The 12,843-nt window shown below is 46.7% G+C and overlaps 1 protein-coding gene across 3 annotated transcripts in view; it reads left to right on the top strand.

Moving 5' to 3' along the window:
* LOC144948610 (dystrophin-like) overlaps positions 1 to 12,843 on the top strand; it is a 639,922-nt gene that overhangs the window by 172,526 nt on the left and 454,553 nt on the right. For all 3 annotated transcript variants that reach the window (XM_078878206.1, XM_078878207.1, XM_078878208.1), the window contains exon 6: positions 2,379 to 2,471. In XM_078878206.1, the coding sequence (XP_078734332.1) occupies positions 2,379 to 2,471 (93 nt within the window). The remainder of the gene's footprint in view (positions 1 to 2,378; positions 2,472 to 12,843) is intronic.

The following is a 12,843-nucleotide window of genomic DNA, read 5'->3' as shown; positions in this document are numbered from 1 at the left end:
GGTTCTTCCCGCTTGTAATTTTGCGCGATATCCTTTTTTCTGTCCCACGACGCGTCCCAGTTTATTGTACCTCATAGAGGTGGCAACCCGAATTTTTACGGGGTCTGGATGGCGGAAGTGAGGCGGAGGCTCGGGCCAGCAGTAAAGTGGTGGGCGGCAATTAAATAATGAATTAAAACAAATAGGCCTCCGCGGAATTCATCCGTCTGTGGCCTGTTGCTTTAGGCCGCCCCCACCACGCGCTGTCCACCCTCGCCTGGTGGAGTAGCCCGATACGAGTGTGATTGATTCACGCTCTGCTCCGCGTCTACAGACATTGATCTCTCAGTCGTCACGGGGAGCGGAGACGGAGGGACGGCGTGGAAAATGAATACGCTCTAAATTGCGCAAGAGCCGTAGTCGTGTGAAACGGAAAGAGATGGGGGGGGGGGGCGGGGAATAACAGGCTGTTGTAATTTTTTTTATTGTTTCAGCCTTCTAAAGCTCATTTTTTTATCATGAATTAATTATTAATTTTTGCGACATTATTTGTCGGCACAGGTGTCATCTGGAAATGTTATCGACGTCAGATTGTCTGAAATGCTTTCAGAAACCTAACGGGCACACGGTCGCTGCTGGCTCCAGATGGAGTCCAGAGAGCCAATTCAGTGTCAAGGCAGTCCTGCTGACGCCTGGTTTCAGTTGCTCCCCGCAAGCGTTGATTCATGGCTTTCTCCGCCGGTGCTGTGTGACATCTACAGCAAGCAAAACAAGACGACGGTCGATCCGAACGCTCGCCGGCACGACTCGTGAAACGAGCGCAAACTTCAGGGCCTCCGGCCTCACGGGAAATTGTTGAATTTCAAAGCCAATTATACATGCGCCCTCCGTTTTGAGAAATGTCGCGATGCCCACGCACGCGTGTCATTTCGGCATATTATAGAATTTCATTTCAAGTCAATACAACTTCTGGGGCAATGTTACACAGAGGGGAGCATTCGAGCAGACTTATAACTTAAATCTATTATTGATAAATCAATTAAACCTCCTAATAAGCACCTTTTCAGAAGCGCATCAATGTGCATTTCTTGACTTAATCATTATTCGGTGGTCCCTCGCTGTGATTGAAATAATGACGTTCCCTTCCCAATGAGCACGTGCACCGACTGTTCGAAGTGTAACGCGCGCCGGACACACCGGATTTATACGTTCCACTTTTAAACACAGCTGCCTCGGTTTAGTTCTGGCCCATTCATTAGCACTTGGAATTTTCTGCAGAAATTAATTGTTTTTCTTACAAGGGCCTGACTAGCTAGTCCATTCCCCTCCCTCCCTCCCCCGCCTGTTGATCCGACCCATGCCTCCACCCATGCACGCGCTTCCCTTGCAAACCCCCCCCGCCACCCCCAACCCGCTCGTTGCCCCCTCATCCCCCTTGTTTGCAAGTGTCGTACGTGATGGAATGGCCGCTGTTTCGAGGCCCATTGCGCTCATAATAATTTACGGCTTCTCGATGAGTGTGAACCCCCTCGTTATTCACCGCGCTGTCAGCGCGCCTCCCGTGAGCCGCGAGCTCCGCGGCGTTTCCCTCTTCGCTCCGCCGAAGGTAATGCTTTACTTCGCGCGAAACGGGAATTCCACGCGGGGTCCCTGCGCTTTTTTTGTAAAAGCTCGCGCATTTAGGCCCCCCCCCCCACTCCTCTCCGCGCCCTCCGTCGCCCCCTCCCCCTTTTTTGTTTGTACGTTTCCGCCCCGTGCCGTACGGCCGTCGGTACATTGCGTGTCGCGTCTTAATTTCGGTGCGTGTGTGGCGTGTTCGCAAGAACGCACGGAGCCGGTTGAGGAAGTGCGGACGTAGCGGAATTCGTGGCGCGTCGTTGCCGTCCTGCTCATTGCAGTGCAGTTTCTTCTTCTCACGTTAACTTTACAGGGGGAGCCCTGCAATTAGTCTAGAAAGCCTGTCTGAAGGCTATTTAGCCTCCTCATATACGCTGCTGGTCAGACATATCGGAATAGGTGGGACACGACCCGTCGTGCAAACCGCTGGGTGGACACCGGCGCGGAAGATTGAAGAAACTCGCACCGTCGTTTCGGCTGCCGTGCCGGGAGATCGCATCGAGCCGGAAAGCTGCTGCCGCCACGGCACCATCCCCGGCACCGCCCGCATGTTCCCGGCGTCATCGCCTTGCGCACGTTGATGAGTCGCGAAGGAACACGGACGTGGGGGAGCCGGGGTTTATTTGACGCCGTGCTGCTCTCCGCGGTGTCTGCTTTGGGCCTCCTTCGCCATCGATTTTCATGTTTATGGATCACAATCAAGCGCTGAGCATTCACCCCACCTCGGCAACCCTGCGCACCCACGTCGCTCGACCCCTCCGCCTGTCCGTCGCACTCTTTAGGTGGAGCTCGTGAACATTGGAGGCGCCGACATTGTGGACGGCAACCACAAGCTGACGCTCGGCCTCATCTGGAGCATCATCATCCACTGGCAGGTACCCACTTTGGCTGCATGCGCGGACACCCACAAACACCTCACCGGAGGGGAACCTACACACGCACCTACGCACGCACCTACGCACGTACACTCCTACGCACTCACGCACACTCCTACGCACACATGCACGCACCTACGCACGCACACCTACGCACGCACACTCCTACGCACACACGCACGCACCTATGCACACACGCACACCTGTGTATGCTGTATTTCATGTTGAATTTTTATCCGTACTGCGTTCGACTGCCACGCTGTAGGCCAAAGCACTTATCAGTCCGTGTCGTTCTCCGTACCGCTCGACTTTGGAATTCCCTTCCCTTCCATCGTCTCTCGTCTCAAGCTCGTGCGGCTTTGCCTCGTGCGTGCGACGTGTTATGATCTCTCATCCGGTACACCTTCGGCAGTGTGGTTTGTTGCCAGCTGCTTGCTTGCTTGGTTTCTGGACCTTTGGACCTTTGCTCAGCGACATAAAAGTTTCTATTTGTATATATATACGTGCGGTGTAAATTGATTGCACCCCAAGAGGATGTCCGCTGCGGAGATGTTGCAACGGTGAAATCAGCTTGCCTGCAGGTGCTGGGTGGACTGTTCCACCGTAGTAGCGTGAGAGATGACACCATGAGCGCTGGTAACACGAGAGATGGTAACGGCTTGGGAGAGTGTGATCAATTCTTTGGTTCAGTAGTTACCTTGTGTATAGCCAAAAGAGGCAAGGGCCCGATTGGATTTGAATTATCTCCATATCAGCAATGGCCATCTGCTGCTGCTGGATGATGGTTAAGTAGAGCATCATTGATGTTGTCATTTATTTGCGTGTACGTTTGGGATTGTACTGTTGAGGATTTATCGGACACGGAAATAGAAGTTTGATGTTGTTAATATTGTAGCTGTCATATTTTTATCTCAAAGCGTTCATCCATTCTAGGATTAATACACACATTTCCTGGGTGGTGATCATTTTCAATTCTTTCTTATCGTATCATTGTGAGTAAATAGCACAATTAACAATGGCACACGAATATGGTCAACAACGACAAAAATAACATTTTACAAATAAATATTTGTATTTGGTGCTTTTGTTTATTAAAGCCCTGTTTGTTTATTATCATCACCAGCCATGGTCAGTCCACTGCTGGATGAAGACTTTCCCCAGGCCTCAGCCACCTTTCACTATCACGTGATGTCATAATCCGCCTCAGTATAGTAAACAGATTAATTCTAATAAAATATTGTGAAATGCTAAATAAATGTTTACAATCTAACACGGTGACGCCACCTGCATACATTATGGGAATGCACCTAATATATGCAGGGAATGTGACACTTTCATAAATTTTAAATGTAATCATTTAATGGTGCTTATGAGTCTCACAGTTTAATTATTTTTAAATTGTCTATGTTACGAATGTGGTGATGCGGTGGGTAAATTTGGTGGTTACGAGCAAAAATCTATTTGACTACCATTTCGTCACAACCGCTCCTTATGCATGTTTTAACATTAAGTGGAATAAGACACTGACTCCAATTAGAATCCTCAAGTTCATTTACAATTCATTGCACCTATGGGAGGCTTCCCGAAGACGAGAGGATTAACATAACAGGTGTCCCAGGACTTGACATTTTAAGGGGCTCATTGGGCCTGCTTTTGGGACCACAGTGCCTGCACGAGCAGCCTGGCGTGCGGGGAATGATTTATCTGAAATGTTTTATCTCCCCAGCGCCCAGTATTTGCTCCAGTGCTTGCACCGATTAACATGTTTGACCACCCAGGAACAATTTCGGATGATTTGTTCAGCTGCCACTAAGCTCAGGAAGCTTCCTCCAACTTGCCAGTTGTTGTCTGACGTTGCTTGCGAATTGATGCAGAGGCATCTAAAACGAGTAGGAGAAGGCTGCTTCGGAGAAGACATGGAATAGGTTAATGCTCTGAAACATTATTTGTTATTGCATTCTCAGCATCGCTAATATTGACCGGTAGCACAAAGTGATTATACGTGATGCTGATGTCGTAATAACACAAGGCAGTCAGTGTTTATGGATAAAGTTCTATGGCGGTACTTGTTATATTTTATGTGCTGTTTGTCCTGGTGTTTCATATCTTTTTTATCTTCTGTTTGTCGATCGGTAGGTCGTGTTCGGTGAGTGAAGTGTGTCGTTCATAGCCGAAGTTAATAAGATTGCTTATTTGCAGTCATTTGGTGATTGGGCCGTCTTCTCGCTACACGTCTGAATGTTGGGTTCGTCACAGAGTCGAACCCAGGATGTCAGCAATGCTGGCTCAGTGCGCTGACCCCTGAGCGATCTGGCCAACCGTGGTATATTTTTTGTACCTTATGTTTTAGACTTGTATAGATGTCTTTTTTTTGTTATGCCTCTTGTACAGATGTGTGAAGTTCAAAATGTCCGCAGGGCATTGGAGGCTGATTGTGAGTGGCGATGTCACATTTGTCCAGAGGCTAATGAGCTAATGACCTAACATTATTTTTTGCACTGCTCTGTATGATGCAGACATTGTTTATGTTTGGTCCTCAAGGCTTTGTGACCTGTCTTGGGGTCAAGATCGTAGCCAATTTCATTGACAGCAAATTCAAAGTTATTGAATCCCTTGCAACATTGTCTATTGCTGTTAACCCTTCTTTAAACAACGGGTGATCATATGTAGAGTGTAGAATGAATATATGTATAGAACATTTACAAAAAAAAGGAAATTATGTTGCATTTAAAATGTTTCAAGTGTTCAGAAATTCCACAACATGTCATTTGTAGGCTGGCTATTGGGACACTTACACAGCAGGTTCATTAATCCCATCGCGTTTTGCTCCACTTACCTTTCCCTCGTATGTACGTATGCTAAACTTCTTTTGCGCCGTACGTAGCTGACCGTGCTAATTTGAGGTGTTCCTCTCGTGCTTCAGAGTACCAGGGATGAAGGGTTAAAGCTGTGTGGGGGGGGGGGGGGGGTTATGGTGCATGGGTTGTGCCGTGAACCGTTCAATGAGGGAAATGTCACAGAAAAAGGCCATATTTGTCAATGTCGGTGTTAATCACAGACATGATAGTGTGTGGACCGTGATTATAAAGGTGTGTTGTTTCGGCAAAGGTCTTTGTAGGGCCGCGGGAATGGACTTTTTTTTTTAAATGCAGCCAAGGGGCCTTGCCCTGCAGGATTTTGGCTTGCCGTCGGGAGCTCTTAGGAAATATATTGTCAACCTTGACGAACGCTGTTGCTTGCTGTCTATCAGTCAAGAATATTGGGAGAAGCCTTGTGATTAGCTTCCAATTCCGCCTCTGGAATTACATGGAGGTGTCTTCATGCTTTCGATTTGTGTGTGGAATAGGTAATTGATAAGATATTATTGATGGAGTAGGAATGAGTGTTGGGTTAATTCTTGGACTTATTGGATTTTTACCCCCAATGTCAGATTTTACATTGTGTTTTCATGGTTTTGGATTTAAATGTATTACATATTCATAACTTCCACGGTTTATGTAATCAAATTCATAATGTATTTATTTGTTTTCAGCAATTTAATTTGAAAAGTTTACGACACGTTTTATCAGTTAACACTAATTTGAATGCACACATTCTTCATTTTAATTATGTAAGCTAATGCGGTGAAAATGATGGCACCAGATTGGCAAAATATGTATACGGTACGTGTTCATATTTTGTGTGCAGGGCTGAATTTATATACACATATATCAACTGCTCGGGGTAGTTTACTCAATTCGCATGAATGGGTAATCATAAAAAACATACGCATTATTTGTTTTTACCACTCAGTAATGAGGTTACTAGTGGGAAGGGATGCAGTGATAAATGAAACAAACACAGTGACAATTACACATCGCTTAAGTATTTTCTTCCACGTGGTGTCGAAACGAAAAGTAATCATGTGCATGTGGTGCTTTTGTGATAGAATTCACTTGACCTGCTGGGATAAGATGTGCCGTTGATGTTCATGGAGGGTGTCGGGTGTGCTTGATTGTGAGCTTGTTACAATCCCACCATCCTGTGCTTGAAATTTTGGTCTCTGAACATCGGTGGCAATTGATGTCTGTGTTTGGCGTGGGTCGCCCCTTGTCGCAGCCCAGCGTGAAGCCGTCAATTTAGTCTTAATGGACTTTTTTTTTCATTGACCCATTACACTGGAATTTCAATTTACACTCTCTCGTGTGGCATTTGAAGAGCAACCGCCAAAATATTTCAATTGCACGTTGGGTTTGGTTGTTTCCCGTTGCTGAATGCGTAGCGTTCGTACCTCCTGTGTAAGCGTACAATGGGCAGTGGTAAGTCGGCAATGTAATGAGTGGGATTGTGCGTCACCGCACTGAAATTTCGGGCGACTCTTACGTTTTACATTTATAATAGAAATAGCCGGACCTGCCGCGTGTTCGAACCCAATTACAAGCGCGGGCACTTTGTCTTCTATTCGGGCTGAAGCCAGCTCATATCTCCTGCGTTGGATCTTCGATCGGTTCCTCGTTCGAGACTTCGCAGGAGTATAATTACTTTGGGAAAGGAGCTTAGACTTGCGGGATACTCTCCGTATAAACTCATTCGGTGTGACGCACTGCTCGTGACTTTTTTTTGTTCAAGCTCCAAATGAGAGCATTGGATGGATGCTGCAACCCGGATCGGTGAATCCCAAAACAGAATGCCAGGGAGGTTGTCGCCACGTCAAAATTGTGTGTCGGCTTTTGGGCTCCCTGCTCTCTAGCTCTCCGATGTATTTAATGGCTGCACTCAGTGTGTTTTTCACCATGGCGTCCGATACATTGGACACTCACGTTTCAACCCGAAAGCATTTGGGAGAATTATCACTCGTGCCTTTGTTGGTTGTGTGGTGCGCTATAGTCATAGCCAAATGTCTTTTTCAAATCTCAGCTCTCAGTTTCTGAGGCCAGTCATACTTTTGACCCATTTGTCTCTCTGGGTGTTCGTCATTTTTAGTGTTCGGGCAGGTGATGTTATTGTTATGTGAATTTGAAGCATTGCACATTTCTTCGTGAGCACACTGTACATCTTTGTTTTGGCACTGGCACGAACAGTTGTACATTTTTTGCACGCGATTGTAATGCATGTGGCGTGCCATGTGCCCACGGAATCACTTTTGGATGAGCAATTTATTTCCTGCACATTTTTGTCATGCTGATTTGTTTTTTCTACGTTTTTTTTCTCTCTCACAATGACCCAAACAAACGTACACAAAACCCCGCGGTTGAGTTTCGCTGACAGTGAACAATATGAATAATGTATGGCATCGAGTCCAACCTCGGAGAAATGTGTCATCAATTTAAAATTGGATAATAATAATAATATGGATGGGCACTTGAAAATGCTTTCCGTTACCGTTACCTGCTTTGTTCTCTGAAGTATCGTCACGCCTCGCTGTTTTGACGGAAGCTTTTCACAAGCACGAGTGAAGAGTGGTTGATGACTCGCACGCACACTGCTTGTCCACCAACATTATTTTCCGTCGTCCTTTGTTACTTGATTATTGTGCATGATGGACACTCTCTGCAGGCTGACATGCTGATTTGTTGATTAAAATACGGTTGAGCACTCTAAGACCGTGTCAGATTTTACAGGACGACAATTTCAGTTTGTGACAAATGATGTGGATCTGGTCGTGATTAGCTGAATAGTTTAAGACGTTCTGGATATCTCCACAGTAGTCTGTGGTGTAATGGCTTGCACACTTGGGCTTGCAATCCAGAGGTCGCCCGGTTCGATCCCATAGTTTGGCACGGCATTTGAAACGATCGTGCACGTTTTTTTCCCCCCTCTCTCTAAATCCTCCTCCCCGCCTCTGTCCACCCGGCAGTATAAATGGGTACACCGCAGTGAAGTTGATCAGCAAATCACGTGTGATGGGGGTGTCGTGGTGGGGAGTGACACGCAACGTCTGGCCAGTGTGGACGCGTAGAACAAATATCATCCAGACATCCCTCCGGTGGAGGCCTTCCGCCGTCAGTGGGCATGAGCGCAAGCAATTTCGGTGCTGCACCTTTATCTTCGTATGTACGTGTGTTGAACTTCTTTAGCACCATACGTATCTAGCCAACCGTGCTAATCGGAGGTGGGAAGGGAAGGACAATAAACTAAACACCAAAAGCAGCTCCAAAGAAATTAGGTTGAAATCTAGATTTAAAAGTGCACAGCTGCCAGTGGTTTCCTAATATCGGAAGGAAGAGCGTTCCAGACGGCCGCAAAAGCGCGCGATGCGGTGACCATCTTTGTTTTTGTCTAGCCAAACGCCAGCTGCCAGGGATGACTCAAGTTCACGTGATGGTTTATGCCCCTTGACGAGATGAGCAAGATATTGGTGTTAATTTGTGGGAAGCACATTATGTGTAATGAGGTGCCACCTTACGATGCATTTGTTTGGCAACTGGTAGCCAATGCAGCTCGCCGAGCACTGGACAGACACGTTCTTGCCATCTTAACACAGCCAGTTTCTGCAATGAGCAAGTTCTGGCATTGTTTTCAATAAATATCGATTACCGGTGCGTAAAGGAGGTGGCATCCACAGTCCCGGGGCATGAGCCAGCGGGTTCCACGTGCGGATCATATCAGCGCGGTGCAATTTCGCTTGTGATGCCGGCACGAAGATTGGGACACGCTGGGAAATGTACAGCGATGAAGCACAAAAGACTAAACACTTTTTTTTCTTTTCACCACCACCACTACCAAACCCTCTTTGTACTGGATTGCTCATTTTAAGAGCAATTTAACAGATAACTGGTATTGTAAACCACTCCCGTACCCCGGCAAGTCACTTGAGCCAAATCAGCTAAGTGTTGGGGGGGGGGGGTTGCCCAGGCCCTTGCCGCCTTCTCCGCATTTAATGTGAAGGAGACTAATGCTCTGGAATATTTCTCCTCAGCCCATTCTAGCAGCAGCGTTGGGTTTTATCTCAGGGGATGGTTTTGCCGAAAATAGGCAGAGCGCAGGGCAGGTCCCAACACACTAAGTGGAAGTCGCTTCTCTCGCTTCATGCATATCATGCAGTTCATCAGCCTCCATCCTTCTCTCTTCCCCCCCCCCCCAACAGTAGCCATCTCATAAGTGCTCAGGGCTTTAGTTCATACCTCCTCGGGCTGTTTCTGCGAATGAATTAAAGATGCCGCCATTGCCGGGAAAGTAACCGCGACGACACCTAATTATGTCAAGTATTCAAGTTTGGCTTCCTTCGCTGGGCAACATTTTTTTTTTGCCGCTGCTTTTCTCTCTCCTCAAAAAAATGCAAATCAGCTGCTTTGTGAACGTTCTCATTTTTTGCAACAGATTGCGAGCGGATTACTGTTGCGGTTAATATACGTTTGTGGTGATTAAAAAGCATCTGTCTATTTGAAGAACTGGAAAGGCAACCAGTATAAACGATATGATTTAATATTTCATGAAAGTGACTCGTGGAACGTAGAACAAGCCTTCATCGACGCAATCGACTTAAGTCGATCAACATTTAGGTCTGCCAAGTTGAGTGTTAACTCATTTCTGTAACAAACACACGAGGCCCTGTCAAAAAGTTTGCAGGTAAAGATGTATTGCAGTTGAAGGCCTTGATAGAAACTGAATGGGTTTTTTGTTTGTTTAAAATGACCTTATGAATATTATTTCACGAAAAATATTGTGCACACGTCGCAATATGACATGACTGCTGAAGTGCGAAAACACTTAGACGCGCTGCCATGGGTGTAATGGTTAGGAACACTGCATGCCTTTTACAATCTCCCGGCGCGGCAGTTTCAACGATGGGGCAAGTTTCCTCAATGCTACGTCCACCCGGCAGTACATCACATTTGGCAGGTCGCCACGTCTGGCACGGTTGGGTAAAGTTTGGGTACCCACCCCCACCTCTTCCACAAGGTCCTGCCAAGCGTGGAAGAATCGACCACATACCCTCTAAAGGGACGATTTAGAGCTCTGGCTAGTGGAGTCCCTTCCACCGGGAGTGAGTCGGTGCCCTGCGAGTTGTCGCGAGCGAAGTGTTGTGGCAAAACGTATGCCACGAACGCAATTTGTGAGGGATAAAAAATCGCTTTGATGACACCGAGAACATTCAAGCCGATGCGACGAATTTAATGAGGCACGTCCGGGTCAACACGTGATGCAGCCTGGCAGCCTGACACGCTGTGGCTTTCAAACTTTTTGGTTTGGCTGCCCCCTCAAACAAAACCATTGGTTCACACACTCCCCCCCCCCCGTTCCTCCACCATGGCTGCGTGAATCGCTCAACCGATCTCTGCCGTCCATGCCTCTCGTCAACGCGGTGTTCGTGCAGGCCACTGCAACATGGCACCGGCGTTCCACTTGCACATTTAAGGTTTCTCCTGCACGGTTATCATGCAACAGCTGCCCCCCCCCCCGCTCTTCCCTCGCCGGCCCCACTGAACGACGTTTGACTCACGGATTGAGGACCGCTGCATTCTGGCGATGAAGTGACTTAGACACATCTTAGTTGAAGACCTCCAGGGCTGCCAAGTGATGGCTGCTCGTGATGTATTGGTCTGGCTGGAGACTGATTTTGTAGGGAAACTGACAGCTCACTTATTATGGAAGCAATACATTAATTCTGCCAACCTTGACTACACCTCGCATATATGAGTATCCCTTGATTTTAATCGATGGAACAGTATGTTTCTCACGCTTGGAGGGAAGTCTAGTGGGCTGTGGAAATTTACGGATACATTTCAGAGAATTCAGCATTTTTATAGAAGTGCCTCTTTAATTTTTAAAATACACAGTGCTCAATATTGACTAATGGTGTTCTATCTTGACTTAAAGCTTTCGTGACTGCAGAAATTCATATTCTTTGGGTCTTTCAGTAAAGTCACATAGATAGTTTCAAAGAAAATATCAAAAAACTACGACGTTTCAATCGCGAAACGTTGTCGTTTTTTTGTTATTTTCTTTGAACCTATCTACGTGACTTTACCGAAAGACCCAAAGAATAATGATGTTCTTCCATGGACTGGTTTTTTGCCAGAGCATTTTTTTCTCTACGTGTCAAATCCACTGACAGATGAAAGCTTCCTCATGCTCCGCCAAGCCTCGTCGGCTCGGGTTGGTGAAGTGGTGACCCTGAGCGGTTCGAAAAATATATATCACTCATCACTGATGTCAGCCATGGCCAGGAATCCCACTCAGGCTGCTGGGTTCATAGCGCGGCGCCCTGTGTACTCTACCACTTTGCTCGCCGATGCATTTTCTTTATCAGAATTTTCAGGAAAAGGTTTCAGGGATTCAGAGCTTTCATGGATTTTTAGGCCAAATGTATGCTGTTTCATGCGATAGCTGCATAATGACTTTAACCGAAATTTACCTGGCCTTATTTTGGTTATGCATTGTTAGATGTGACCCAAAAATGCTCGATTCAATTGAATACCTGATTGAAAGCGTGCATTAACATCTCCATTAGTCAGATTGATTATCTCAGGATTTTCTTTTTAATTCTCTCGTGCTCGCCTTCCAAATACTATTTACCTTTTCACAATCTACTCCCGTGACACATTGAAGCACCTCGTTTGGCTTTTTTTGGTCATCAGCATCACCACATCGGCACATTGGTTGCGTAGTTTATATTTTAATCAAGAAAATATATAACGAGTACTTAAGAAGACAGACTCCTCTGGGAGAGGCGAGTTCCACTCGGCAAGCGTGTCCTCGTGTGGACCGCCGTGGTGAATTCCGAGAGCCAAGAACTCTAATTATGTTATTGCTCTTATTAATGGAACCAATATACAACACAAACAAAAATAGCTGAACGTGGAGCTTTGGCGGCGCTTGCCTTGCCAAACCGATGACATCATTTGTGGAAGCTGGCTCGATCGCTGTCTCTTAATTTTCAGGAGACAACATTTATATTTCATGAGCGTATTTGCTCAGCTGGCCAACTCATAAGTACAAGGTAAAGGGGCAGCCCTGCAATTGCTCGCGTCGCCGCTGGTGGAAGGGTCTTTCTTCGATAGGGAGCTCTCTAGGCCGCCTCTCTCGAGGGTATTTGGCCTACTCTTCTACGCTGGCCAGATGCCTTGGAAGAGACAGGAGCAGCCACACTTTACCCAACCACACGCGACTTTCCGATGGACTAACTGCGCTGTCCAACTCTGGATTGAGGAGTTCAGTGTCCAAAATATTTGCGACGAGAGGAAACTAATTTTGGGGCACGCACACTCATTTAAATTGGTTGAAGCGAGCGGATTTCCGGTGCTTAGACGCAACTCGACAGTCGCACGCTCATGTTTCTCACCGTGCATTTTTGGCCCTCGTTTTCACAATGAACGTTTGGGTTTTGCCATGTCCGCAAACCTCTTAGACTCATCATTCGTTATTATGGCCACGGAAGTAATATTTTAAA

The sequence above is a fragment of the Lampetra fluviatilis genome, chromosome 50, assembly GCF_964198595.1.
Source record: "Lampetra fluviatilis chromosome 50, kcLamFluv1.1, whole genome shotgun sequence".
Classification (NCBI taxonomy): Eukaryota; Metazoa; Chordata; class Hyperoartia; order Petromyzontiformes; family Petromyzontidae; genus Lampetra; species Lampetra fluviatilis.
The sequence above is the reverse complement of the archived record's forward strand: the minus strand, read 5'-3'. Positions and strand labels throughout refer to the sequence as shown.